Genomic DNA, 23,389 nt, shown 5'->3' on the forward strand with positions numbered 1-23,389 from the left:
ACACAGGTCTGTAGCTTTTGTGAGGTACAGAGCCTCGAATTAAGCATAGACACTGCCCCATAGGGTCCTGCAGCAATCCAGATTCCAGCAGGAAACGAGAAAGCTGGTGGGAGGGGGTGCTTGGGCTCTTGGGGATGGGACACAAGGAAAGAAGGTGCCAGCTCCTTCTACAGGCTCACCATCAACTGCCTCTTCGACATTTGATACCAACTTGTCACCTTTCAACAAATCAGGTGCTCCGTGGAGACTGTGTTTGGAGAACCAAACTTTCCCTCGACCCCCACCCCAACCCTGACTCCAGCAGCAGACCCCTCAAGGATGGCTCAGGGAAACTTCTGGAACATTACAGCTGGGGGAGCCTTCAGTTCTGTGAGCTTTACAAGCTGAAGCTCACAGCCCACACTGCACACGACCTCCCGACATTTGCCAACACTTGTTTTACACAATAACAGCAGAGCTGTTCTCATTATTGCTGGGAACTCCTATTATCCAGATGCATTAGATGCCTCCAGACGAGGGAGAAGGTAATTGGCTCTCATCACCCCAAGCGGCGTTATTGGGCACCACGTACAAATAGCTTAAAATTAAAGGCTGGCATCGAGCCTATTAGGACCATAATGGATTACAAAAGGAACACACCTCACCTATTTCTATCAGCTCCCTCCCCAGGTCATTTGCAACCAGGACAAATAATTTACTATCTGATTCAGATTAATTGCCATGTTTTCCTGCCTTCCTGCTCACCAAGGGTCACCATGGATCCGAGCTCTTAAAAAGTTACCCAACTCAGCTTTGCCCAGCCAAAATCCCCAGTGGGAGCTAAGTTGTGTTCATCTCCTTGGAGCCAGACCCAGACTTTCCTCCCTGAAAAGGCTTGTTCAAGTTCAAGTCCGTCAGACCCTTTGGGACTTTGTCGTCCAGCAGGACTGGAACATTCGCTGCTCATCCTGCCTGCGGTTCAGCTGGTGGGCGATGGTCTTGGGGGTCATCCCTTTGGCATCCTTGGCATGGATGGAGGCCCCGTGGAGGAGGAGGAGGCTTATACAGTCCGACTGGCCCATGGCTGTGGCCACATGTAGGGGTGTCCTGCCCATGGGGGACCGGCCGAAACAGTCGGCTCCTGTAAAATAAGAAAGTTGGCTGAGGGAGGCCACCTTCCTGCCACATTCAGGAACAGAAGCATGGGAGGGGCCGAGGCTGTGACAGGAAAGTTTAGGAGAATTAACAACTATCCCCAAGCTCAGCTCAGCACTGGGTCTAAGGGAGGGGTTAATGCATCCCCCAGCATCCAGCATGACCTTGCCATTGCTGACACCCACTGCCCTTGGGGTAACGTTCTAGGTCTTTCATCCCACCTCCCCCTTACCACTCCAGCAACACCACCCCCCCAACGCGCTTCCTCCTCATCTTCCATGCTCCGATCTTACCAGCCTCTCATCTTTACCCCTTAAATGTACCCCGCTCCCTCACCCTGCCCCTGGCCCTTTGCACATGCTATGCCCTTTGCCAACAACACTCTCACCCTTTTTCTCCCCTTGGGTTCGCTCCACCCTTCCTTAGGTCTCATTCACTTCCTCGGGGGACTCTTCCTCCCCCCCCCCATGAACTCCTCTCTATAAGTTCAGCAGGCCTTCTGCGTCTTCAGAACATGCTGTGCACAACCGACCATGGAATTAATTACTTGTAATCATTTGCTGACTTCCCTTCATAAACTCCACGAGGGCAGAAAACACAGTTGCTTTGCTCACTGCCGCTTTCCTCCCCGGCACGTAGCGCAATGCCTGGGGACGACAGGCGCCCGGGATATGACAGGCGACGGGCAGCCTGACTCATGGACAGACGACTTCGATCGCATCCCTCACCGCCTCCCGCAGGTGGATGGACTAATGACAGGTGTCCAATATGGACTTGTTGAATGGAATCAAATTCTGGGTAACAAATGTCACGACACAGAAGACAAGGCAATTTAATTCCATGCAGCTGACATTTGGGGAGCCTGTTTCGATGAGCAATGGCTGGTCAGAGAGGTAAAGGGTTCATTAAATAGGTTCTCTTAATGCCCAGCCTTGGCCAAGACACCTCTTCACGACACCTGTCTGCGAAGGACAGAAAACTTCGTGAAGCTGTGTGTAATTTTTTTAACTGGTGCTTTCAAATACATCACAGTTCCATCAGAGTAAAAATGACTTTTTATGAGCTTAAAGGACTGCTGGCTGTGAAAGGCCCATATTTCATCTCACAACAGGCGGAGTGCAGAAGGCAGGGAGGCAGGAGGGGCATATAGTCCAGAAAAGCTCTGTCCGCCGCGGACACTCAGCCCGGTCATCCCGCCCGCGTCCGAGACGCTCCCCCTACGGTGCTTGCTGAAAGTGGGGGGGAGCAAAGATTGAGCCGGGGAGGCTGGGGTCAAGGCCACTGGCAGGAAAGAAAGGGGTCCTATTTGGAGGTGAGTTGACAGGGGAGACCCTTGGATAAGGCCCCCTTCTAAGTTTCCAACCACTGGCCAAAGACCCTGCCTGTCACACATCCTTCCTTTTCCAGAGGAAGCAGTGGCCTGGCCTGGTCGCAACTATTGTCTATTGTTCCTGAACGGTCTACACCGCAATCTGTGGGCCTCTTTTCTCAAAAATAGGCTACATCCATGGAAGGTAAAGTATACTCCTGCAGAATCTGCCGACCACCAAGAGAATGGTGCCAGCTTGGGGGCGAGCCCCGTGGTGCGTGGCAGAACCACCACCTCAACTGGGGTGGAAATCATGCAGGCAGTCTGGGGACCGTCCCAGTGTGTCTGGCTGGACATGGGAGCCAGAAGCCCTTTCAGTGGCTCTCCCCAAAGTTCCATCCCCCCAGAGCAGGAAGAGTTTCCTTGAGACCTGGCCAAGAGTGGGGACGCAGCCTCTGGTTAGCAGGTCCTGGGACACCTCGGACAGGGACCATGACGGGTGGTTGGCAAGACTTGGGCCCAGAGACCACTGCTGAAGGGACCAGGAAGACAAGCCGCGCTGTTCTCCCTGCTCACAAAGGACTCCAGCTCTTGCGCGCTCAGCTCTCTCAGAATTACCATGTTCTAGAAGGTACTGCACCACGTCGGCATGGCCCCTGTGCGAGGCGATGTACAGCGCCACAAACGCTCGCTGATGCACCCATTTCTTCCACTGCTTCTTTCCCAAATAGTGCAGGTTTGCAGTTAGGTGCAGAGAGTCTTCAGTCACGCCGAGGCAGGAGAGCTGCGCAAGACGGCAGAGTGGGGCGTGAGCGCCCTGGTGGCACAGGTGCCCCCAGCCGGGAACGGGCCCTCCCAGGGGAAGGTTTGCTCACATGGCAAACGAAGGCTCCCGGTGGGATGAGAGAGGGGCAAACCCTGATGGGAAAGTTGGAAAACAGCCAGGGAGGACATTGTGTGACGCTATACATGTCCAGGAAATACGAATTTACCACCGGGCAGGCTCGCAAGGCAGGAAATTCTTCCTGCCAATGTTTTGAAGGGAGAAAAATAGATTTTTCTGGGTGTCCAGAGGAAGGTGGTTATGGCCGGTAAGGACACCCCAGCCAACATGAAGCGGCTCCCCGGGGGCACTGAGCTTCCCCGGAGACCTGAGGAATTCTGACCTTCCGATCTATTTTTGGGCCCATTGTCTGATAACTTTGGGAACACTCTGAACTCAGCTCTCGATGAAGAATAGCCCTGTAATATCATCTCGGGGTGGATTAAGGCTCTCAGCTGGGAGGGGGGCGCTGTCCCTGATGCTGGTGTCTGGTGAGGGCGGCGGGGAGGAGAGAATGTGACCGTGTACATGGCAGGGTGGCAACTGTGACCCACGACAAGAGAGAGTAACCCCAGAGAAAGGGAGTGTCCAGAGAAAGAGCCAGAATACCTGGGCACAGTCTGAATCAGTGGGGAGGCCTGGGAGGAGAAAAGCAGGGAAGGGCCTGTTTGGGCAGCAGGGCCAGTGCACCCACGCAGGGGCCTGCTGCAGTCTTGGTCCTGCTCCCCCAAACCACCCGCCCTCCCCAGGCCTAGTCCCACCCCCCTCTGCACGCGGCCTTCCCTGACCCTTCCCCAGCCAGAAGCGAACTCCGCCGCCTCTGCACAAGCTCATCGCTTTTCACCCGAGTTTATTTTCTAGAAAGAACATACACTTGGCCCCTGTGTCTCAGTGATTCATCTTCACCGTTGGCTCCCCCCCCCCCCCCCGAGCCCAGCTGAGAGCCAGCACAAGGCCTGGGCAAAGAGGAGGCGCCTACTGGGTACTGGGGAGGGGCAAACCCGCCGGCAGGCCGGGCCTGCCAGCGCTCAGGGGCCGCGGATCTCCAGGTCATCGGGAGTGCTTCACTGGCGGTCAGACTAGGTTTCCAACATTACAAAATACATGCGTGAATAGAGAGCATGCTGCCCTGATTCGTTTGGGGGGCACAAGTGGGTTATAAATCACAAGTGAGTGAACACGGTGAAATCACAAACCCAACTAGTGAGCGGAACACTTGATCCAGTATTTGATCATTGGGACATAAGTCCCTATCTTTTCCCCCTGCTCTGAAACTTCAACTCAAATATTCACATTAAAGACTAGGTGAGTCCCCCCCAGCCCCCCCCCCCAATTTACAGTTGCTTCATGAAGTGTATTATCCATTTAAAGAATCATGAAACACCTTACTGGTATCCCCTTCCACAGCCGCCAAAACCAGGTCCGTCCATCCATCATAACGCCAGACACATAATGAAATAATTCCACCGGGAATGACATCATGGAACTTCAGGGTAGTGTCATCCATCAAAACTCCTATAGAGAATCAGTTTTTCTTTTTTTAAAAAAAGGGGGAGGTATTCAATATAAACTATTACACTGGTTTAGTTTAGAGGTGATCTGACGTGGGTATCACTAAGATAATTTTAGAACCTTGAGCACTAATCTCACTCGATGACTCCACACAAATCTGTTTGTGGTCGCTAATGCTTTTAGAAAATTAATTTGGCTCAGCTCAAAGAGAAGCCAAACAAACCAAAAAAGGCAACGATTTATAAAATTCTGTAATTATACCTCATCCTATTGCTAAAAACACATGAGTCAGAGAGTCCTTTTATGAGGCAAACTCTACAAATAGAACTAAAACTTGAAGTAACTAGATTATTACTTACAGATAACACAGCACAATGTACTTACAGTTATACAAGTCACACATGCCAAGCTACAATACTCTGGCTAATGTTGTCATCGTTGGCTAAAGAAGTAACGATGCCAAAAATTTGTTGGATCTTTGCTTTCTCCATAAGCAGCGCCACACGTGTGAAGTCTCAGCTCTGCCCGGATTGTCATTTATTCCAAATGGAATTCATGAGACTGTTTTGGTTTCATGATTGAGTGATTACTAAGAGCCCGTAAGAAGTACCTACTTTTTAAAAAAATTCTCACCCAAGGATATGTTTTTATTGATTTTAGAGAGAGGGGAAAGGGGAGACAGAGAGAAAAACTGATGTGAGAGAAAAACATTGATTGGTTGCCTCCCATACCCACCCCAACCAGGGACCAAACCCCAAACCCAGGTATGTGCTCTGACCAGGAGTCGAACCTGCAACCTTTTGGTGTACAAAACGGATGCTCCGACTGACTGAGCCACCTGGAGGGGCAGAAGTACCCACAATCTTTAATCCCCATGGCAAGCTAGGTCTGTCACCTCCGTTTTCGGATGAGCAAAGTCAGGCCCCTGGTATGTGGCAAAGCCAGCACTCCAACCAGACCCACCCTGCCTCCCAGCTCTAGGCCTGGTCGCCCGGCTCTGCCCGCCCGCATCTTTGGTTCCCAGCAACTCCTGGTGGTTGATGTAAACAGAAAATGGTGGCTAGCAAATCTGTTAATTAGGGTCTTGTTTGTGGTTCCCACACAGAGGATAATCAGTAATTAGTCTAAGCAAGACAACTATCTTCCCGTCAACCTTGACGGAAACCAGTGCAGCTGTCTCCCCGCCAACCGCAAGCGCCCGAGTCCCACATGCTGAGCAGCTCTTCCAGAAACCAGAGCCACTCCTCTCGGGCAGGCAGTGACCGCCCTGGGCTTAGGCAAACACTAATTATCGCCCGCTAAATAAATTATTAGAGCTGACGACAGACGTGTCGGGGCGACCCTCGTCCGGGAATTCGCTCACCCCTCTCAGATTTGTGTCTCAGGGTTTTCACACACATTAGCTCATGTGAACCTCCCCGGCAACCTTCGAGGTGGGCAAAGAGGCGCCAGCTCATTACTTAGAGGCAGAGCCCGAATTTCGTCCACCGGCGTGATCCCACCTTCTCTCTCTCCTGGTGGCTGTCCACAGTGAGGGCCACAACCGAGAGAGGTCAAGTCCCCAGCGGTCGCTAAGTGCTTGTTGAGGGACAGGACTGTGACATCAGCAGTAACTCACAGTCCTTACTGATGTCACAGTTCTGTGACTTTCTTTCTTGAATTCATTGCTCAGCAGAGCTCAGCAGCAGAAATAAATTAACAGAAGGGGGACCAGACATTCATAGTTCAGGATACATCATTTCCGAATTACTTGCTTTGGAACTCAAAGTCTGCAAGAGTGCACCTCATTTTTAAAGTGTTCAATACAGACTGGGTTCGAGATCTATTTCCCTCCAAATACAGCCTCAGAAATGCCTCAAAGCGTCTGCCCAGTACTCCTCTAGTACAACCAACACGTAGAGGGGAGCTTGGCCTTCCACAGATGACTTTCCCAAGGCATTTCTGTCTAGGGAGGGACATGGCACCAAGACTTCTCTGACTAAAGAGGGCTCAGCGCACAGACAAGGAAACAGCCCCCAGAGCGCGTGCGGGAGGGGGCGCGGGGCTGCGGGCCGGCTACTTCGGATCCGTCTCCACCGCCTGGCCCCCGGGGCAGCACCGAGGTACCTGCAGTGTCACTGGTCACCTTCTCTGAGCTGCAGCCCACAGAGCTTTCCATACCATCCTTTGCTTCAAGTGTTTGCGCAGATTCCCACCGGGTGGGGACATGACCGAGGCCAGGGGCTTCCATCCCGTCCTCACGTCCTACCTAGTGTAGGGTCAGCTCGGGTTCAGCCAGGCCTAGGGCTGGCGGGAGGAGAGCGATGGGGGGAGGGGCTGGCCACCAGGGGTTTGCCCTCCTCTGGGTGCCTCCCATGGGGGATGTGTCTGAATAGGGAGTCTGGGGATCCCGATTCAGCCACAGTGAGCTTTGGGTGCTGGATTCTGATTCCCTTAGGCTGGCTCTGAGCTCCTGATCTGGACAAGGACACAGCTTGAGATACGGGGTTCGGATACAAACTGGGTTAGTGCCAGTGTCGGGGTTCACACGTGGACAGGGTTTGCTTTGAGATTTGGGTGTTCTTATGAAGGCAAGGTTACTTTCTGTTTTTGGGGTCCTGGTATGGGAAGGGTCTGTTCTGGGATGTGGAGTCCTTGCGTGGGCAGGACTTGTTTTGAAATTTGGGGGTTCTGATGTAGCCTTGAGTAGTGTGGCAACTGGGGGTGAAGAATTGGACAGGTCTGCCCTGGGATTTGGGGGTCCTGATTGCAACAGGTTCTGCTCTGAGATTTGGGGTTCTGATGTGAATCAGGCTGGCTGCGGGTTTTGGGTTTCAAATACAAGTAGAGTTTGCTTTAAGTTTTGGGGTCCTCGTGCAGGTGAGGTTTGTTTTGAACTCTGGCTTCCTTACATGGATATGGTTGGCTTAAACCTGGGAGTGCTGATATAGGCATGGTTTCCATGGAGAGTTGGGGCACAGAAATGGGTAGGTTTGACTTGATTTTGGGGGGTCCCACTGTGGAGAGGATTTGTCTCATGAGGACATTTTGCTTGGGTTTGGGTTCCAGTGCAATCAGTCATGGTGTATTTGGGATCTGGCTTTCAGATGTGGGCAGAGTTAGCTTTGAATTCTGAGGTCCAGATGTGGGAAGAATTTGTTTTGGGCTCTGGCATCCTTACATACACAGAGATAGCTGATGGACTGGAGTTCAGATGCACAAATGGTTGGTTCGAGATTGGGGGGATCGGAATCAGGTATGTCTGCTCTGGGATTTAGGGTCGTGATCTGGGTAGAGTCCGTTGCAGGCAGGGGCAGCTTGGGGACTTTATTTGAGGTTCAAACACGGGCATGGTCTGCCTACAGATATGGGGCTCTCAGGGGGGCAATCTGTCTCAGGCTTTAGCGCTCATCAGTGAACATGGTCACTGGAGGATTCAGGGTTCTGATGGCCACATGGATAGCTTAGTTGTCTTGGCAAAGTTTGTCCTTGGTTTTGGGGTCCTGAAGTGGGCAGGGTTTGTTCTGAGCTTTAGCATCCTTATGTGGACACAATTACTGAAGGATTCAGGGTTTGGAGGCAGTCATGGTTACCCTGAAGATTTGGGGCTCAGTCTTGGGCTGGTTTGTTCTGGGTTTTGGGGTCCTGAATTGAATACGGATTGTCTCACGCTTTAGCATCCTTGTATGAACACAGTTGCCAAAGAATTTGGGGTTTGGAGGCATTCGTGGTTAGCCTGGAGATTTGGGGTCAGTTTTGGGAAGGTCTGTTCTGGGTTTTGGGGTCCTGAATGGGCAGGTTTTGGTCTCTGGTGTCCTTGTGTGGACATGGCGGGCTGTAGGATTAGGGATTCTTATGTCCTCGTGTCCAGCACTGGGGGCTTGAAGTTTGCTTTGAGTTTGGGGTCCTGCTGTGAGTAGGTCTGCCCTGGGTTATGAGGTCCCACTAAGGACAGGCTTTTTCGGGCTTGCAGTCCTGTGTGGACACTGTTGGCTTTGGGACTTGGGTCCCCAATGAAGACTTGGGGAGCCTGACAGTCTGGGCCGCTGAGGGGTCCTGCTGTGGCAGCATGTTTTGGGTTTGGGCTCCTGACATGGGCAGGATTTGCTTTGGGAATGGAGCCCTAGCAGACAGCACTGTTCCTGGAGTGGGGTCTTTCTGCCGACAAGGCTCCTTGAGATTCGAAGTCTAATGCAAACCTGTCCATCTGGGATCGGGAGAGCCCTATGTGGCCAGGGTTTGATTTTCCATCTGAGGTTTCCAGGGGGTTGGGCTTTGTTTTGACATCTGGGGTCCTCACTGGGCAGGCTTCCCTTAGGGGCTGCAGGTTCGGAAGGCACTGGGCGCCCAGGGTCCAGGGAGTACACAAAGCCAGGGGCGCGGCTGAGTGGGGGTCACCTTGGTCCAGGTACTGGAGCCGATGCAGGTTCAAGGGGATGCCGACAATCAGGTCCAGCTCCTCTTTGAGCTCTCGCACAGTCATGTCGCTGCGGCAGTTTGTCACTGTGAACATCTCCCCAGTGTCTTCCAGCAGCACCTGCATGACAAAGACGTCTGGGGTCGAGTCCAGCGCCAGGCTCACGGCCTGCAGGTCCCCGCTGTGGGTGAGGGCCCGGGGCTGCGCGGGGACCCGCCTCCGGCCCTCCGAGCCCGCCCCGCGCCTTCCCCGCTGCCCCCGCGGCTGGCCCGCAGCGGGGTCGGGGTCAGGACGGAGGGCGCCCCCCTGCGGCTTCTCCTGCCGCGCTCCACCCGCAGCGCCCGCCACCCCCTCCACCGCCCGCCGCATGGCCCACCGCTTGGTCCCCAACGTGCGTGATCCCCACTTCACGTGGCCGCTGCGCACCGTCACCGCCCCCGCCCTTGTCGCCCGCTCCATGGGCTGACGGCCCCCGCCGTGAACAGAGGCGCAGCTCCACGTGGACGTAGTGACGCCTTAAATAAGTAGAAAGGGCACAGGCGCTCCCTAAACAATCAGCTTTATTGAAATCAATACAGAGGCATGGTTAACTCCCCCCCCCCCCCCAGCTCCCACCACGCCCCCAACTCCATCTCGAAGCTTCCAAGCTGCTCTTAATATAAGTTCCTTTAACTTGGAAAACGAGGCAGCTTCTGGCCACTGTTAGGAAACTGTGACCTCTTCTCCATATCTGTTTAAAATACAACCTTTGCATAATTCGGGACCAACTACCTGGAGGAATTATGCTGAACAAGGCTCTCAATCATCGCTGCATGCAGTCTTCAGTCCTGCTTAAAAACCGTATTTCTAACATGAATAAAAAACCCAACATCACAGAAATATAACTCCTTGCAGCAGATCTGGGCCAGATTTGGGGGGGAGGGGGAGGCACTTGGCCACTCCAGAAGTGGGAGATAGACCTTCATGAATGTTTGCAAAGCTGCATCAAAACCCATCAATTCTGAAAACACTCTGGAATTCCTGGAGTGAGAAAGGTGCTGATAAAAACACTTAACAAGGGGCAATGTCCATGTGGCAAAGGCTCTATTGTTAAAACAGCTTTCAAGGGAGCTCAATCTTGTGAAACCATCTTGTGCTTTTCCATTAATTCACCAGAGAGAAGGCCCAGCATTCAAGTAAATAGGAAGTTCATGTGTGATGGTCAAATCCCAAACACTCAACCCCTGGACCCATGAACAGTTAATACACAAAGAGCTAAAGTGATGGGGGAACAAGAGGCAAGAACCCACCAGGAACCAGAACAATCATAATGAAAGCTCAGTGGTTACAAAAAAAAAAAAAAGGAAAAAAGAATACAATGTGAGCTTTAAACACACTTTTTGCAGAGAAATTACAGTCATAAAAAATCTTTGCATTGGAAAGGCATTCATATCATAGAAAACTTTTAAGCTATAAACTGACATGGGTTATTTACAGAGTCTAGAATGTCTGCTAGCACGTTTGATTCAGCATACAAATTCCACACATCACAACACAAACAGAAGCTAATCTTTTTTCCTTAATGGAAAATTAAGCTCTGCACAGAATACAAGATTCCAGTTGAATAATTCTATTGCTTCTATATCAACAGATTTGAACAACATGACAATCCCAATTTCTAGGCAATAAAAAAAAATCGTTTGTTACTGAAGCAAAACACTACCTCCATCTACTTACTGTAGGCAAGAATTGAACACAAAATGAATTGAGGGTTGTTGATTTCTTAGTATGTAGCCTCCAATTTATTAACCCACTCTTTGCTGAAGTTGTCAAGATGCGACCCTGGTTATACTTTGAGATTCCCACACATGCACCTTGTTTTCTTTGGCGCTAGAGATGCCTCCCCTTCTGTTTAAAGCAGCAGCTCCACGGAATTGGGAGAGAGCATCCTGGACACCCAGAAATTCAATATGCAGCTCCTGAAATTTTATTTAAAACAAAAAGGAAGAAAAGACAGGCAAGAAAAAACCCAAGGAAAGAATGGGCACAGCTGACATGCCCTTGACAGCTGCCCTCAGACCTCACTGGGCAGCCCTTCCTTCCCTTCCCCCCACCTTTGAGAATTACACACAGAAACAAAAGTAACATGAGCATATGTATATGCAGAATTTAATCAAATGTTTATAGAACCTTCAATTACTAATAAAAATCTCTTTAAGTTCTAGAGCATCTTTCTTAGTCCAAATTGTAAAAGCATGAAACCTAAGTTCTGATACTTAGGTCAATTTGAAGAGTATCATAATTTAATACCTCAAACCACTGGTATTTGTGGGCAAGTATATGGACTGATCAGAATTTGTGTTTCCTATTTTTTGTTGTTGTTAAGATTCGAAAGCACTAGGTATAAAGACAATGTCCATCTCAATGAGCAATTTCCCTCCCGAGTTCTTAAGCATATGATAATACATCCATATAAGAATGAAGTCTTTCTGCTTCGTGCCTCTATCAAAGGCTAATACATATCTTTGCGGCTACAGTCCTGTGAGAAGGGGGAAGGGGAGACGGGGAAAAGTCCCAAACAGAGTTTATAAGGAACATATATTAGAAAGATTGCATAAATCATTCTTTAGCAGATTTAACTATCACATCTTTCCAAAAGTAAACAAATTGGGCTATATTTGCAGCAACTCAAAGTGGAGCATAAATTTAAATGATGTGTTTGTTTTGTTCACTGATAGGAGGCTAATATTACATTAATATCTTTTCTTCCTGTCAAGAATTATTTACATATGTACAGTATTTCAGTTAAAAATAAAATATAATACCATAAACTATATTTTATAGGAAAGCATAAGGGAGCCAAATGTGCAAGTCTATTAAAGACTGAAAAACTTCTAATAAACTACTTTATTGGAGAGGGGGCTTTAAATAATATAGTCTGTAACAGAGAAAACAAACTGCTCGTGGGTAACTGAGGCTTCGGAGGCCCCCACACCCAGTTATCCACCTGGTTACATGACCTTTCAGACTCCAGATCAGGCAGGTGGGGCGCAGAAGCATGGCACAGGCCAGGCCACCTGGAACCTGTGCCCATCCCAGGTGCAGTCCCGTGACTATAGGTGGGAAAGGGATCATTCGACTGCGTGGTGTGTCAGGGTTTCAGAACCTTTCCTCCCTCAGCAGGTCCGATTACAGTAAGAGATATGCACCAAGTATGAAAGGAGCAGATTGTGAGTGACTGATCACAGAGTACTCAATTCTGTTTCTCCAGCATGGTAGTGTCTAGAAGATTCCGCTGCTTTGGTTCCAGGGTGGCAAAAAAGGAGACATCTTGGTCCCGATCTGATTGCAAAGCTAAGACTGTCTCTTCAACTACTTCAAGATGAGGGTGACCAGCATTTCTAAAGTATGCTAGAGAGAGAAAACATGAGTTTGAATCATGTGCCATGAATTGTGTTCTAAAACATCCTCTAGTTTGGGGGCTTCCTAAACCAAATCTCAGGACAATAAATCATTTTTAAAAGAACCATCACATAAATAAGTTCTTTATAGTGATAAAATTGTTTTATTCAAAGAGTATTTCCTAAATTTTAAAGATGTACTCCCAAGAATTGGTAGGCATATTTAGAAAATTATAACTAAAAACTTTTACTATTATCTTTTCTTCCCTCTAGTAGAAGTGAACTGTCCAAGACCCCTACCTTATATTAAGTCCTATTCAGGTGAAAATAACTGACCAGGTTGGGTTATATGTTTTTTCTTTCTGACTACAAAACCAGACCATAAAAACCTAATTGCAGTTCAGGCTTAAATTTGCTATCTTTTATAATCTGTATATCATAACTCAAAATTTGCAAAGTTTCCTTCATTTCTAGAAGATTGTGTAATATCCTGCATTTTAGCATGTTGATTAAATGTAAAAACTGAACCATGTTCATTTCTTCAGTCCCTTTATGAATAACATAAAATATACATGAAAGTGAATATATTAATTTATATAAAAACCAGAAGTATACTATCACATGACTTGGCACAATTTCCTAGAGAGGAAATCCTCTGCCACCTGATGAGGTTTACGATGTGCAAGTTCAGAAAGCTGGTGCACGCACGTACCCTTGTCCAACAATGTCTGCCTCAGGGCTTTGGCCAGCAGCACCCTGACATTGGGCACAGGATCCGAAGCAAGGCTTAGAAGGCTGGGGAGTAAGTGTTCGACAAACTGGTCCACAGGGATACATTCCTCGCTCACCACTGCCTGTGAATAAAAGACAAAGAACTGACATGTTTCAATGGTGATCAGCCTGGTTCTTCTAAAAACATCCACTTCTGTGATCCCACAGAAGCAATTTCAGGATGTGTGGGTCTGAGGGGCATGTGTGTCTCTGAATTTAAAACTCTCAACCTCTGATCTGGTTAGAAACACAGTTAACATTTTATAACTCCTCACCGAGCCCTGGGTATAAGTGTACAATATTTGGTGGAGAAAGCAAAGGCTTTGAGTCTGACAGGGCTAGGTTCAACCCTGACTTGGTCACTTACTGCCTTTGTGGCCTTGCTTTGTGGCCTTGCCCTCCTGAGCCTGTTTTCTCATCTGTTCAATGGCCAGGTAGAGGTGATGGCAGAACACCCTTGCAGAGGCTGGCATAGCGCCCACCAGTAGGGGTGAAGAACCCTCACCTCTGTCATTCACTGAAACCCAGGCTCTGAGGGCAGGGGCCATGCCTGTCAAGTGACAGCCAGAGCCCTGACCCCGATGATCCAGTGCCTGGCCGGCTGTGAACTAACAAGCACTGCTCCCGTACCCCCACCAGCGTCTGCTCACTGCCTCTCCACTGAATGAGTCTCGCATTTAATTCTCACTGTCAGCCCTGGAGTCAGAATCGGCCTAGTTTTACAGGTGAGGAAAGTCGGGTCTAATGTGGTGGCGAACCCAAAGGTCTCAGGAGCAGCAAGCAGCATCGGGGTGGAGATTCCAAGCCAGGCATGCGAAATCTATAGCTCTGACTCCCGCAGATCTTCCCACTGCTGGGAACTGCAGCGGCTGCCACATGCTAAGAGTCCTCTAGGTGCCGGCACCGTGTGAGGTGACTCAGAAGCATGGGCTCATTAAAGCCTCAGGACCACACCAGGAGGCAGGCACAGACAGCTGCTCCCCATTTCAGATGCAAAGGCAGTGCCGAGAGGCTGCCTGGCCCAAGGCCACTCACTTGGCCCAGAGGCCAAAGCTGGTGGTTTGGCTCTAAGTGGGCCGTCATAACCGCACGCGGTGCTCTCTCCCTAGAGCTGCATTTCCATACTAGTGACCATGACCCTTAGGAGGTAGTCTCGGCTGAGAACCCTTTCCTTTTGCTGTGCTATTGTGGGTTTTCTAAATCTTTAATGGTTAATTAGTGAACGCACACAAAAAATTAACTGTTCTTTAACAAAATTGGTTGGCATCTTTTCCTTTTGTTTCATCATGTAGTTTCTAAATCTGAGATAGAATTTTAAAATAAAAGCAAAAATACCTTATTCACCCTTTTTCCACAGAATGATTTACAAGCCTGTGGTATCAGACCTATGGTCTGTGAATTTGGCACTTTTCAAAGTGGATGGCCACAGTATCCTTGTAATGCCCCTCCAGCCCAACAGGGGGCCCTGTCGAGTCCTTCTGTGGGGGTGATGAGGTGGGAGAGAAAGGGGGCTTTGGGGCCTGAGGTCAGGTGGAGTCCCATCATGGCTTTACCACTGACAAAGCTGGGTGACGGGTTCACAGATTCATTATACTGGTCCCTCTACCTTTGCACATGCTTCAAAATGTACATAGGGAAAAGTTAAGACTTAAAATAACACATTAGCAGGAAAAAACTATGGCTTTATACTTCCTGTGTGATCTTGAACAAATTACTTAACCTCTCTGGCTGCAGCTGCTTCATCTAAAAACTGGTATAAAAGTAAATGGGTGTACCATGCTCAACACACAAATTACTGAGGATTTGTGTGTGATGAGATACCTGGCACGCAGAGGTGCTCAAGAAATGGCAGCCATCCTCCCCAGCCAAACGTGAATCACACCCTCATTTCCAAGATGCAAAGTCGGGAGGGTGAGCTGAGGAGCTGGAAAGCTGAATGAACTTCACTTGAACTAGATTAAACAGTCTCTGCCCTAATCTGTTGCTCTGTCCTTCACTTCCCCTTCCTTCTGAGACACATGGCTAAGGTGAGGGGCAGCGACATGACTGGACATGACAGGTGCAGGGCTCTGGGCCTGGCCCTCACCTCACAGATGGAAAGTGCTGGGAGGACAGGAGGTTGTTTACTCTTTGTCTCCAGCATCTGGAGGATGCCTGGCACACAGTAGGTGCTCAATCAATATCTATAGGACAAATGCATGTACAGGTTGGGAAACCCTGAGCAAGTCACTTTGCCTGACTGGGCTGGTCCCAATCTGCTGTGAAGGGGGTTTAGTCCATTGATCCCTAACTTCTTGCCTAGTACTCAGACCTGGGTTCTTCATCCGGGGCACTTGATATCAACACATGGCAATGTGTGCCCAAGGTAGATTCCCCCCAGGTCATGCTCACCTGGCAAATGAAAGCGAAAGCTTGCCTTCCAACCCATTTTGAACAGTGCCGGAACCTTAGGATGAGTTCATTGATGAAATTTACCCCCAAAGCACTTTCACTGTTTGAATAGAACTTCTGCAGAATTGCCACAACCTGTGAAAAAAATCAGAAGAGAAAATTTAAAATGCTGCCATCTATTTGAATTATGAATACTACTTTACATGGAAACAACATTTTTATGTACCCTTCCACCTTTAAAATAAATTTATAAGCACAGGAGAAAGTAAGTTTTGTTACAGTAATCATTAGAACACAGAGGAAAAAAGATGTTTAAATATATGGCAATACACAGACACACACATGAAACCTTTCATTAAAATAAAATTTAACAAGGGACTGGCATTGGAAAAATACATCATTAATCTTAAGATTTCAAATTTGAGAAAAATGTCCCCTTGCATAATAACTAAACCATTACCTTTTAGAACATGTCATTTTTATAAAAATTTAATACTGTCAGAATGCCTTAGTAAATCAATAATACATTTTTTTTCAAATGAGACCGCCTCAGCCCCAAGTCTTCAGCTGGTGTAAGCCCATATCAAGCAGGATCAGCTTTGCCCTGCTGGAGTTTCTGCTCACTAACTACTTTGCTACAAAATCATGCTGTAGAGTAAACCCAACCTGGGTTTAAAAGAAACACTAAGCCACTATATAAAGGGTTTCATTTATAAAATGATTTACCCACAATTTCCATCCCTGAAGAGTACAGCTTAACAAAAGGCTATCTTATGTATTGATAAGACAATCATACAGGTCCTAATTCCAAAATATAAAAGCTGGTTTCATAGGTAAACTGACAAATTAAGCCCCCCAAAATTAAGGAGTTAAAAATGGAACACAGATATTCCTACTTCCAAAAATCACAAACAGAAAAAGCCATGATTCCTTACTAGTTTGAAGGAGATCCACCGCACTTCGGAAACTTTATCTGCACACAACTTTAAGGCAATATGCATTAAATAATCATAAACATCACTGGGATTATAGAGTTCCAAAATCAGTATCAGCTGCCTGAAATTAAAAAAAAGAAATTGTTTTGGGGGACAAAAAACCCCAACATCTTATTACTTTCTCTTTACTCTCACTGCATCTTATAGAGTTAAAAAAAAAAAAAAAAAAAAAAAAAAGCCAGGCTGGGAGTCAGGGCAATGGAGACCTAGGGAGGCTTCCGGTCAGGGAAATGCCAAAGCAGAGAACTGTGTGAAATGGCCATGCAAAGTAAAGTGGAAAAAAAAAATCTTAATTCTTCATCTCACACACACAAACAAATCAAATAAGAAGGACATAAATTAAACTTGGCAAAACAGAGGTTTAGAAATTTATGAATAGGGATTTACTATTTCAATTTTAGGTTATCAGTTGGAAAGCACATAAAACTTTAAAAATCAGATAACATAAAAATAGCCAGAATGCTGAAGTTTCCAAAGATCAACAGATCAAGGGAACACTCAAATGAGATTTCACTGCCTCCGCAGTGTTCCTGGAGCTGCAAATTAAATTTTCTGCTTTTGCTAGCCGGCTCCGGCTCTGCAGAGCTTTCCAATGCAGCCAGGTCCGCGTGGAGAGAACTGACAGCAATTGACTCCAAAGGGGGAAATTCATCCGCGGGCTGGTGGGGAAAACCTATTACCAGGGCCTGCACTGCTTCCTACGTGGGGATGGGGGAAGGCTGTGAGAATAAATGGCATTTTTTCCACACTGGCAACGAAAGGAAATGAAAAAGAGATTGGAAGGAAGTTAGAACCAGAAGCCAGGAGTGCCTGTGAATATTTTCATATCAAAAAGCACTGTTTCCAGAAAAATATACCAGTATCACAGGCACAGGAGAATCCTCGCCAGGGCTCTGGCTTCCGTGACCGCGGAGACGGGAGACGGCGCTCGGAGATCGCCAGGCCGGGCTCCTTCCCCGGACCTGTCCTACCCTGGCCCCGGCCCGCCCGGCCCCGGGAGGCGGGTCAGCCTTCCGGCCCCTTGACCCCGGCCCTGGGAAGCGCATCTGCGGGTCCCCGTCCTCACCCCATCTCTGCCCCACCCTGGCCCCGGCCCAGGCCCCAGCCCCAGCCCCAGCCCCAGCCCCAGCCCCAGCCCCAGCCCCGGGAGAGGGTCAGCGGGGCGGAGACGGACCTGCCGAGCTCCCACACTGCCGCTAGAGGGCGCGATGCATTCATGAAACCCGGGCCTGTCCTGTTCTCTCAGAGTACACGCTGGACACACGGCATAATGACTAAAACCTCAATCGCTGAAATGAGGCATAACAATCAAAGGTCACAGCAAAGAGAAACCGTCCAGTTCCCCCCAGCATCGGCCGGGTCAGAGCCTGAATAGCTGCAAAAGCTCGATGGGTTTCTACGAGGAAGACAACTATTTGAGAGATTTCTAGTTGAGAGGAAGAAAAATGAAAACTAAAGATACTGAAATAAATCTCGACACGGTGAAAACTAAAACCCAGACCAGCACCGCCACAAACAAATCCACTCGATGCTGCAGAAATCACATTATGCGCCTCGGGAAGGAAAGTTATTTAAAGTGATGCTTTCGTTCTGTTAGAATTGCTAAAGCCTCTCCCGGTCCCTTTGCAGGCACAGACGGAATTAAATAACTCCTTCACACACAAGATGATGCACGGATCGGAGCCACCTTGGGAGGCGGTTTTATTTCATCATCGGCTCATGTGCGTTAGACCTTTTCCTCTCTCACTGCAGCGTCATGCTCTTCGGAGGCTGAAGTGCCTCAACGCTGCGCCCCGCAGAGGGCTACACTCGGAATGTTCAAGAAAGCTCTGGCAAAACACGGCTGCGATTAATAGGAAAATATTGAAGAGTGGGTGATTCATCTTTTATTTGGTTCGAATAAATTGCTTTATGGAACAGCAGAACACTCTAATTCCAAAGTGACTTGGGCCCTGTCTTCATCTGAAAATGAATGTCTCCCGGAGACAGAGGTATTTGTAACTTAGGGCTTCCGAGCTCCGTTTATCCCTTAATAAAAACATAATCTCTTCATCCCAAAGAACACTATCACTGCTAGTTTAGAAACCAATTAGAAGGTAGGAAAACGAAGACTTATTGCATCTAATTTTCCTTCTCATAGCCCCACACAGGTTTTACTTACTCTGCTAGTTCATATCGAAACCTCCAATTCCTGCTGTTATCGGTCACTACAAATTCTTGAAGCTGATAAAGATATTCTCTCCTCTTGTCTTCATGAAGCAACTATTTTTTAAAAATGTATATATAAATAAAAGTATATAATCCCTCAACATGACCCCATATAATACTGTTTTATTACACTTCAGATTATACATTTGTCACTGGCAAGAACTGTGCCTTCCCCTGCCGCCTGGACGGCCCAGTGTAGCTGTGTGGACAATGCTTGAACAGATGCCACGTAGCCTGCAGGTGCTGTATGCTCCTAGTGCCTCTAGCTTGTCCTCCTGCAGGACTTCTGCCTCAAGAACCCCCATCTGTGTGTGCTCAGGAGGAAACACCAGGGCTGCTTCCCGGGGGAGTTGGCCCTACTCGCGGCGCCTGAGCCATGGGAAAACCTGAGCTGGGCACCAGAGTCTTTCGAAATCAACTCAGCTTGGGGATGCAAGTGATTCGTTTCTGTGGGTCATTTTTAAACTCTTATACTTACATCCCTTTAGGAGGGAGAAAAACAAAACCCAGGCAAGCAGGGAAGCAACTTCATCTTGCAGGAAAAGCCTTGCGTGCACAAGAGAGACCGATTTAAGCAGGCTGTGCCACGCAAGGCCGCCCTACCCAGGGGCCTGCTTGCTTCTGGTTCTGGGAGCTGCCTGCCCACCATCCTCCACAAAACAGACCTCCAAGGGACAGGGAGATGAGGAGGAACAGTACAGAAACATTTACCCATCACCAAAAGAACACCCGCTTTAAGATTTTGGATGGTATGTTTCAACTGAAAAACCCAGACGCCCGCATTATTTTTCCCACCGATACTCTACTACCCAGGGTTAAAGCTGTTTTTAAGGGGAGGGAGGTTTGCATTTTGTTTTTAATCCCTCTTCCTACCTTCAGGAAGTCATACAGGTGCTTAAGAACTCCTATTCGTACTTCGTCCAGGTCTTTTAAAAATCCATTGAAGATAGGCACCAGGTCAGCAGCCGTTAACTGGTCCCCGAGAATCACAGCCAGCTCATGGATGGAGAAGGCCAGGGTCCGACGTACCTTCCACTGGGGTTCACAGCAGACAGGAGCCACAGAAAGCAAGCACAATGCCCCGTTATCAAGAGCAGGAAGGGTATTTCTGAAGCAAAACTGATGCTGCCAGGTGCTGGCCACTTAAAGCTTTATTTCCTCAGAGAGAGTAAACGTGTCAGCCATGGTCATGGAAATACAGGTCGTGGGCCTGCTGTAGCTTCCCGCCTTTTCCTCATCAGATGCCCTCCTGTGGCCCTTACCTGCACGTCAGAAGCCAGTGTTGCATATGTATCCTTCAGGCAGTGCCAGTTCTGCCTGCCCAGCGTGAGCGCCACCCCTGGGAGGCTGTAGGCACAGTGTTTGGCTATGTCAGTGTCGACAGTCTGGGCCCGAGCCGGGTCAGTCATGGACACGTACTCATCCAGTAGGGGCTGAGGTATTATATCCTGGAACACGGGAGAGAAAGGAAACCATCACTCTTGCTGGAGAGAAACAGAAGACTCATGAAAAACAAAGAGTTTGGAAGTTGGAAATGAAAACAGAAAAGCAAAAATGTGAGAGGCCCTCCTAAAGCTTTGAGTTGGGAAACTTCTCGTTCTGCAAGTTTTCAACTTGGACTGAAGTTAAAGCAATGCCCACACTCATCCTTTCTAAATTCATCCAACATTTGATGTCGTAGAGAACAGTCTAGAATGTTGGTTCATCTGGTGCACAATGCTCGTGAGAATAGAAACTAGCTTTTCTTATAACTGGCCCCAGCACATAGGGCCTGAACCCCTACAATTGATCATTACTAATTCTTTCCAGCTGATGGAATACTGCTGACGTGAGAGAGCACCCACTTACCTTCATCTCTGTAAGGCGATGGGGTACAAAAATTAAAAGCATTTAAGAGAACTCACCTAGCATAAGAAGCCAAGCCACAAGACAGAACAAAGCCAAACAGTTCAACAAAAAAAACTGCCAGAAACTTTTCACACACAAAGGCAAAATGACTTATATAGACACTAAATATTACTGTACAGATGTCAGATTTTTTTCTTGTATTTGATTTGCTTTAATGAAAATACTATTCTAGATTATTCACAAGACTTTAAACACTACTTTGGAGTTTACTATTTTTTTAAGTTAGAGAGGAAATATTAGCACCATAGATTGTAAACTAAGATATGTCATGAATATTGATGGAAGAAAAACATTTGCTTCCAGTGGCCATTCTTAAATTTACCTTCCAGAGATGTGAGTTTTGAGGTGCTTTCTGTTCAAGGAACAAACCTGTAACTTAGATTTATTCTCCTCAAGAGGGACAGGGTCATGCCTCTGCTCGGTCCCCAGACGGTCACAAGTTCCATTGTGGAGTTCACCTGGATTCTGCAAAAGGGACACAGCTTGTTACCAACTGGCTCCAAGGAGGAAGCTGTCCTACTGCCCCTGCCTTCAAAGAACCCTCTTTCAATACCAGAAATGACTTCTGTGAACCAAGACCAGAGCTTCCCTTTAAATCAAATCTCTCTCTCACGGTGTTAGGAAATACATCTGCACAGTTACATGATATTGAGTAGGTCGGTGAATTTAAGTGCCAAGGCAACAGATTTCATACATTTTCATTTCAAAACTGCTTGAGGCTAACGCTGGCGAGTACCAACAGCTGGAGTCTATGTTTACCATTCTTTAAGCCCCGGGGCCCCCCGTGTGGTTAACCATGCCTGTATGCACAGTCACAGGGTTAAGGCCTGGACTCCAGGAGGCAGGTGAGGTTTGAAGCACACCTGTCTGGTGCTGCCTGGGCACTGGAGAGCAAGCGCATCCATGCTGGGCCTGAGAGAAGATGGTGACGCAGGGAAGCCTCACCTAACTTGAGGTGACAGACGTGGCTGATGAGGAACGTGTACTTGGAGAGCTGTTCTGGACTTTTACATGTACAAACACTTCTCATGTTTGCCGGTGAACCCTTACATTAGGTTAACAATTAAAATGTGCGAGAACGTTCAACAGTGACATGCTGGTCTCTGATCATTGATTGACATTAACTGAGATGGACCTGACCTTCTGCTGCAACCAGAACATGGGTTTCCTACTTGCACTGAAATGTCACACTGTCCACCAGCTTAATGGATTCTGACAAATCAGCTCAATATATGATCCAGGAGAGTCGATTAATACACCGATAAATGCTTCGTTGGCTCAGACACACTACCAGAACCTTCAATCCCCAAGGTCTTCACTGAAATGTACTGCTTATTTTAATAGAGGGCGCAATAAAACAAAAGTATTGGTATGATAACCTAAGACCTCAATTTCTCCAACTTAATAAATTCACATTGATTAATAAATAATAAATCACTTTTCTTCTTTCAGGACTTAATTTTATTCCACAGTTTTCATTTGGAATTGTGTGGACGGCACTTGCTCTAGGAGACAAGTTCAGGTTTCTGTAACCACCACAAGTTCAGGCAGCCCCCAAAGGTATTTTGAGCTCATTTCCCCAGAAAACTGCCTGGCAGTCAAGAGAGAAGTCAGGAAAAAAGAGGCCCCCCTCCTCCCACTGGGCATTTCGGGACTAAGTTAGTGAGCCAAGATGGCAGAGCGGATGCGTAGAATGGGATAAAGTCAGGAGCTGAGGCGCCAGCCCCCAGCTGTAGCTCCTCTCCAGTTGTCTGGACAGTCCTCATTGTCTAAGCTTTCTGAGTTTTCATTTCTGTTTCCTTCTTTTGCAATTGGAAGCATCCTGACTGATCCTACTGGAACCTAAGGGTCAAGCTGCAAATTCAAGAGCCCTGACATCCCACACCACAAACCAAGGGCTGATGACAGGAGCCCTTTAAGAGCTTCCTCTCAAAAGGGCCAATGTGGAAGAACTGGTTCTTTTTCCTTTGTCCAGTTCCACACAGGACAGGAAAGCCTGAAGACTGTCACATGCCCACCAAGGTAAATGTGGCCACACCTTTCTACCTACCTAACATGTCTGATTTCAGCAAGGGTAACACATGAGTTTTCTTGCCTGTTTTTCCTAAAACCAGCAAAATTGGAGAGCACCTCATTTCTTACTAATAAGGGTAACCCTAACAAACTCTTAGACATTTTATATTTAGGCTATTTAAGCTGGTCTTTTGTCTTGCTTTATTGGCGCAGGCCTAGGGACATGATACGTGAGCCGAATTGCTAGAATCAAGTTATGAACTGTGTGAATGGAGAAACAATGAAAATGAGAAGGTGCCAACACGCCCATGACTTTGATCATGGACCCCTCCCTAATTTTAGTTCTTTAGTCTCATCTGACCTATGAAGGACCCCAGCTCAAGGCAGCCCAAGTGCAAGTTCAGTAGGAATTAGGGAGGCACTAGAGCCTCCCACCACAAGCAAGCTAGGAAGCTTCTAGAGAGACTGGAACTAAGAAACAAGTCACAGCTCCCTCCCACCCAGGATTCGAGTCCCATCTCATGGGGCTGGTTCCAGACTGCAGGGAAT

General features: G+C 48.0%; 2 protein-coding genes across 4 annotated transcripts in view; both read right to left on the bottom strand.

The window, feature by feature from the left end:
* Positions 1–819: 819 nt before the first annotated feature.
* Positions 820–9,633, bottom strand: ANKRD60 (ankyrin repeat domain 60). Its single transcript, XM_087819323.1, is given in 5 exon segments — positions 820–927; positions 930–1,120; positions 3,062–3,227; positions 4,651–4,781; positions 9,156–9,633. Coding segments are annotated over 5 exon segments (1,074 nt in total).
* Positions 9,634–10,235: 602 nt separating this feature from the next.
* LOC107529433 (serine/threonine-protein phosphatase 4 regulatory subunit 1-like) overlaps positions 10,236–23,389 on the bottom strand; it is a 65,761-nt gene continuing 52,607 nt past the window's right edge. For all 3 annotated transcript variants that reach the window (XM_087819188.1, XM_087819187.1, XM_087819190.1), the window contains 8 exons: positions 21,197–21,292; positions 20,182–20,367; positions 19,793–19,954; positions 18,873–18,973; positions 16,652–16,772; positions 15,717–15,851; positions 13,267–13,408; positions 10,236–12,564 (listed from right to left, as the gene is read on the bottom strand). In XM_087819188.1, the coding sequence (XP_087675314.1) occupies positions 12,407–12,564; positions 13,267–13,408; positions 15,717–15,851; positions 16,652–16,772; positions 18,873–18,973; positions 19,793–19,954; positions 20,182–20,367; positions 21,197–21,292 (1,101 nt within the window). In that variant the 3' untranslated portion in view covers positions 10,236–12,406. The remainder of the gene's footprint in view (positions 12,565–13,266; positions 13,409–15,716; positions 15,852–16,651; positions 16,773–18,872; positions 18,974–19,792; positions 19,955–20,181; positions 20,368–21,196; positions 21,293–23,389) is intronic.

The sequence above is a fragment of the Miniopterus natalensis genome, chromosome 7 (assembly GCF_054644295.1).
Source record: "Miniopterus natalensis isolate mMinNat1 chromosome 7, mMinNat1.hap1, whole genome shotgun sequence".
NCBI classification, from domain to species: domain Eukaryota; kingdom Metazoa; phylum Chordata; class Mammalia; order Chiroptera; family Miniopteridae; genus Miniopterus; species Miniopterus natalensis.